General features: G+C 44.7%; 1 protein-coding gene across 1 annotated transcript; it reads left to right on the top strand.

The window, feature by feature from the left end:
- Positions 1 to 1,233: 1,233 nt before the first annotated feature.
- On the top strand, positions 1,234 to 5,081 carry LOC126030130 (olfactory receptor 18-like). Its single transcript, XM_049788317.1, has 2 exons — positions 1,234 to 1,247; positions 4,139 to 5,081. Exons 1-2 carry the CDS (start codon positions 1,234 to 1,236, stop codon positions 5,079 to 5,081), a joined length of 957 nt encoding a protein of 318 aa, XP_049644274.1.
- The last annotated feature ends 1,068 nt before the right edge of the window (positions 5,082 to 6,149 follow it).

Below are 6,149 nucleotides of genomic sequence, written 5' to 3'. Positions count from 1 at the left end.
AGTGGGGAGGCCACTGGCCTTGTATGTGGTCAGCATCCCATGTGGTTCCCCAAGCACTGCCAGAAATAATTCCTGAGCATTGACCCAGGAGTATTCCCTAAGCATCTCTGTTTGTGGCCCCAAAACAAAATAAAAAAAATTTTCTCTGATCGTGACTTCATATATTATATGGGTGTTTCTGCTTATTCACATGACACACGTCGTTTTTTGCTCTTCTTGAGGCATGTTGTTATTTATTTAACCATTGACTCTTGCTTACATTAACTTGCACCATCTCTTAAATGGAACTTGACCTCTGAACCAAAGACATAGGACAGTCATTAGGGCACTTTCCTTGCACGATGCCAACCTGGGTTCAGTCCTTATATCCCATATGCTTCCCATCCTAAGAATCGCCAGGAGTAATTCCCAAGAGAAGAACTCTGGAGTAACCCCTGAGCATCACCAGGTAGAAAGAATTAAATTTTGTAAAGCAATATTAAGCCAATAAATAATGTTTCTTCCCTTGCTGTATTTTTGGGGGTTGTTTGTTTGTTTTTGGGTCACACCCAGCAGCGCTCAGGGGTTCCTCCTGGCTATATGCTCAGAAATCGCTCCTGGCAGGCTCGAAGGACCATATGGGATGCCGGGATTCGAACGGCCGTCCTTCTGCATGCAAGGCAATTACCTCCATGCTAACTCTCCGGTCTCTTTCCCTTGCTGTTTTTATGATGATATTTTATGATAGGTAAGTGCCCTGCCTGCTATACTATGTCTCCAGCCCAGAGCCCAAGTTCTAAGACAGAGCAAGTGACAGATAATATTATTCCTGGCCAAGAGAAAGTTCAGCTCCTTCTGATAGATCCACTTATCTCCTCTGCCTCCCCTTTAACCATTATAAAGTCCTCAGAGATGGGGCAGAAAAAACCAATTTCACTAATGATGAGTTCTGAGGCTTGAGTCCTGGGCCACAGGAGGGAAGATAATTCGTTGAGGCCTCTTTTCTTCTCTTGGCATATTTATGTCTCATTTGTAGCGTGGAAGTTCCCATCGTGAGACTGCTCAGGAAAATCTCTGCCCAGGTCTGTCTGTCCTTCAGTGTCCAGGGCAAAGCTCCTTCCTCCTCACTCCCCAGGCTGAATAGACCAGGGCTTAGAAATCAGGAGCCAGTCCGTGCTGCAGGGACCACTCAGAGAGCTGGTGGATGGAGGCAGGACTGTCGGCATCCGGGTCTTTGTTGCCTTGACAGGCAGAATGGACACAACCAGGTGAGAGCATGTCCGCGTGGGACTTCGAAGTCTCTTCCCCGGGAGTTTCTGTTCTTTCTGGGGCATAGAACTTTACAGTTTCTGGGCAGTTCCAAGTTTTCATTCTAGGCTCTGCTCTGGACCAACCCAGGTTGAAAACATCTGTTTTACTCACTGGGACGACCGTGATTGAGGAGAACTTTTCCTGGAACCCTGAAGAAAGACTTTGGGGTTAGACAACTTATTATGCCTGAAGCCTGTAGTTTGGTCTTATGGCAGGATGCTTCATGGGTAGGGGCACCCTGTTTTTAGCCCAAAGGCCAAAGATTTTTTCTTTTTATTTCCCCCCAACTTTTGCTGTGCCTATACAAATAACTGTCAACACGTTTTGGTTTTTTTAGATAGGGGCTCCTGCCTTTTTCATGGAACCTTGGGACAAGAATTGTTTTGTTTTATCTCATAAGTCTACATTATTCTATAAAATTAAGAAGGGAGAGAAAACAAAAAGAAAGTATGGGGGCCATGAGCCAAGTGGTCTCAGGTATATTGATGGAGATTAAAAAAAAAATAAAGAACAGAATTTGGGGACTGAGTGATAGCACAGTAGTAGGGTGTTTGCCTTGCACACTGCATATCCTGGTTGGATCCAGGTTTGATCCCTAGCATCCCATGTGGATCCTCGAGCCTGCCAGGAGAGATTTCTGAGCACAGAGCAAAGAGTAACCCCTAAGCACCAATGGGTGTCGCCCCCCCAAAAAAAAAATAAAAAATAAAAAAAGAACAGTTAAATATCCAAGTCAAAGTCAACAACAATAGAGTCAAGAGACTCAAACTTTAACAATCTAAAACTTAAAATTTAAACTTAAAATGGACCTGTTATACCCCTTGGGGGCAAAGGGCGATAGTATAGAATGAATTCTAGGAACATTGGTGAAGAGAGGTCAACACTGGTGGTGGGATTGCCCCTGATTCATCGTATGTCTGAAATCCTACTATGAAGGATTTTGTAGATCACAATGGTTTCAATAAAATTAAATTAAAAAAAATACATCAGGCTTAAAACATCACCAGGCCGACCTGGGAGTGGATCTTATGGGTTGAGCTGTGTGATGGTCACATAGGTTGAGCCTGAGCATTGACCTTTATGGGACTTTTGTTTGTTTGTTTGTTTGTGGCCACACCCAGCAATGCTCAAGGCTGATTCCTGGTTCTGTGCTCAGGATTCACTCCTGGCGATGCTCAAAAGATCCTATAGGCTCCTGGGTTGGCCACATGCAAGCATTGTCCTATCACTACAACTTCAATTCATATTCTTTAATCAAGCCTTTTTTTTTCCTTTATGGAGATAGGATATTTCTGAATCTCTTTATTTCTGTTATTGAAGCAGGGAAAAATTTTAGTAAATGTTAAGGTTTTTCTTTTTTTCTTTTTCTTTTTGGTTGTTTTTTGGGTCACACCTGGCAGCGCTCAGGGGTTACTCCTTGCTCTACACTCAAAAATCGCTCCTGGCAGGCTCAGGGAACTATATGGGATGCCAGGATTCGAACCAATGTTCTCCTGCATGCAAGGCAAATGCTCTACCTCCATGCTATCTCTCCGGCCCCTTTTTAATATTTTTTACATAGCGTCGTGTCTCTGATTTCCTGAATGGACTTCCCAATATGGTTGCATATAGTGGTAATGTAGAGCATTTGTGAAAGCTTATGGGAGGATCAGAGAGATAGCACAGCGGTAGGGTATTTGCCTAGAATGCAAACCAGGACTTACAGTGATTCGAATCCTGGCATCTCATATGGTCCCCCAGGCCAGGAGTGATTTCTGAGTGCAAAACCAGGAGTAACCCCTAAGTGCCACCAATGTGATCCAAAAAACAAAAGAAAAATGTCTATGAGAAAGGAGTTCTAATAACAGTGGGGTTGAGGCCAAAGAAGAGCTCAATGGTCATGGAATCTCCTTGGGTACAGTAATACTGAGTTTAGCCCCAGGCACCATATGGTCCCCCAAGCACAGAGCCAAACATAGCCTCTGAGCTCTATCAAGAATGATGCCAAAAAAAAAAATATTTTTTTTGGTTTTTGGGCCACACCTGGCAGTGTTCAAGGGTTATTTCTTGCTTTGTGTTCAGAAATTACTCCTGGCGATGCTCAAGGATCTATATGGGATGCTAGAGATTAAATCTCTGTCGATTTCTGTACAAGGCAAATGCCTACCTGCTGTACCATTACTTTGGTCCAAGGTGCCAATATTTTTAAAGGATGTTTTTGTTATAATTGAGAGCTATTACTCAAGATACAACATTCTGAAGTGGAAAGCTTTTTGGTTTTGGGTTTTGTTGTTGTTGTTGTTGTTGTTGTTGTTGTTTTCAGCCATACTTGGTGACTCTCAGGGGGCACTCCTGCCTATGCGCTCAGAAATCACTCCTGGCTTGGGGGACCACATGGGACGTGGGGGGATCGAATCACAGTCCATGCTAGGCTAGCAACAGCAAGGCAGATGCCTTATTGCTCCGCACCAGCATTCTGACCCGGAAAGTCACATATATATATTGGGGGTCAGGCCAAACCCAGTGATGCTCAGGGCTTACTCCTAGATCAGCACCTAGGAATCACTCCTGGCAGTGCTCGGAGGATTTTATAGGATGCCAGGATCAAACCCAGGTCAGATGCATGCAAGGACAATTCCCTACCTGCTGTGCTATAACACCTGCCTCTATAGATAACTAAAATTATTTTTGATCCTCATGTCAGCTGTGATGTACAGATGTGTCCATCACAGAGTCTCAGGCCTACAACCTTCTCACTCCACCATCAGGGTTTCCCTGATTAATCTACTTCAATCCCAACCAGAAACACAATCCTGGGCTCCTCTAGTGTGTTTGCTTTCTCCCAACACTTCCTTTCCTTCCCCCAAAGGTGTCTCTGCAACCTGGGATCTCGCAACCTGACAGGGATCGTGGAATTCCTCCTCTTGGGGCTCTCGGATGACCCGGCCCAACAGCCTCTTCTTTTGGGGGCATTCCTGGCCATGTACCTGGTCACTGCCATGGGGAACCTGCTCATTGTCCTGGCCGTCAGCTCGGACCCGCACCTGCACACGCCCATGTACTTCTTCCTGTCTGTCCTGTCTGTGACTGACGTGGGCTACAGCTCCACCACCGTCCTCAGGATGATTTGGGGCCTCCAGACTCACCACAGAGACATTCCCTACCGCAGCTGCCTGGCACAGGTGTCCCTTTTCAATCTCTTTGCCTGCTTGGACAGTGTCGTCCTGGCCGTCATGGCTTATGACCGCTTTGTGGCCATCTGCCACCCCCTGCACTACCCGGTCATCATGAACCCCCGGCTCTGCATTCGGCTGGTTTTACTCTCTTTTTCTGTCAGCTTAATAGAATCTCAGCTGAACTTCCTGGTCATTTCAAGACTCCCCTTTTGCAGCCACGTTGAAATCCCTCATTTCTTCTGTGACCTGCCCCAACTTCTCAAGCTGGCCTGTGATGCTACATCCACCAACAGTGTCTTAATGTATTTCGTTGCCGCTGTCTTTGCTGGCCTTCCAGTCTCGGGGATCATTTTCTCCTACACCCAAATAGTGTCCTCTGTTTTGAGAGTCCCATCGGCTGGGGGCAGGTATAAAGCATTCTCTACCTGTGCCTCTCACCTGACTGTCGTTTGCTTGTTTTATGGGACCGGGCTTGGGGTGTACTTCAGTTCTACTATCTCCCCTTGTTCCCGAAAGGGGGCTGTGGCCTCGGTGATGTATACTGTGGTCACCCCCATGCTGAACCCCTTTATTTACTGCCTGAGGAACCGGGACATCAAGCAGGCCCTTCAGAGACTCTTCAAACGAGCTGTCTAATCTCAATGCCTACCTGGACTTTATTTTTTTTTTATCTGGACATGAAGGTAGATGCCAACCAAGCCCAGATCCTCATGCCATGGGTTGCTTTCCACATAATGATGGTTTTGGTTTGGTTTTTTTTTGGGGGGGCACATCTGGCAGTGTTCAGGGGTAAATCCTGGCTCTGAGCTAATAAAATCACTCCTGGATGGTTCAAGGAACCCTATGGGATGCCAGGAATCAAATCTGGGTTGGCCATGTGCAAGGCAAACACCATACCTGCTCTATGTCATTTTGTCAAGAATGTTTTCCACTCATTTATTTTCATTTTCATTCATTCATCAAAGAATGTTTTCTTTGATGGCTCCTCTCTGAGAATGGCTCACTGAATATATATTAATGTGACTTAAAATGGTGACTCTTTTTCATAAATAAATAAAAATGAAACTGCATTTCACTTTATTAAATTTTTAAATAAATGTTTTAATGGAGTCATGTGAGATATAGTTACAAATTCTTCATTATTCAGTCCTACAATATTTAACACCCATCCCTTCACCAGGACATGTTTCCTACCATCAATGTTCCCATTTCCTTCCCAACCTCCCCTCTGCACTCTCCCCTGCCTGCCTCTCTATCAGATTTTTTCCCTCTCTCTTTTCCTTTTTTCCTTTTAGTCTAAAAGAGTTGAAAATCGCTTTTACACCCAATAAGTAGCAGTGATTCACAGACCAGTGGTTAATAATAAAATTAAAACATTAATTTAAACCACTGGTTAAGGGCTAAAGTGATAGAACAGTAGAGAAGACATTTGTCTTGCATGTGGCTAACTCAGGTTTGATCCTGGCATCCCAGAGGGTATCCCTACTGTCCTATCACTATTTCCCACAACTTAGCATTTCTTTTGAGTGTGGCCAGATCTACGGAGGTAGGATGTGTTTAGTCAGGTTTGAACTGATTGTTGTCTGGATGGTTTTATATTGGATTCATGAAGTGACTTTTTTTAATCTCCATATAAGATTCCCATCCCCAATGAATAAGGTGGGGTGTGTGTGTGTGTGTGTGTGTGTGTGTGTGTGTGTGTGT

The sequence above is a fragment of the Suncus etruscus genome, chromosome 15, assembly GCF_024139225.1.
Source record: "Suncus etruscus isolate mSunEtr1 chromosome 15, mSunEtr1.pri.cur, whole genome shotgun sequence".
Taxonomy (NCBI): Eukaryota; Metazoa; Chordata; class Mammalia; order Eulipotyphla; family Soricidae; genus Suncus; species Suncus etruscus.
This window is presented reverse-complemented; position numbering and strand designations above follow the sequence as displayed.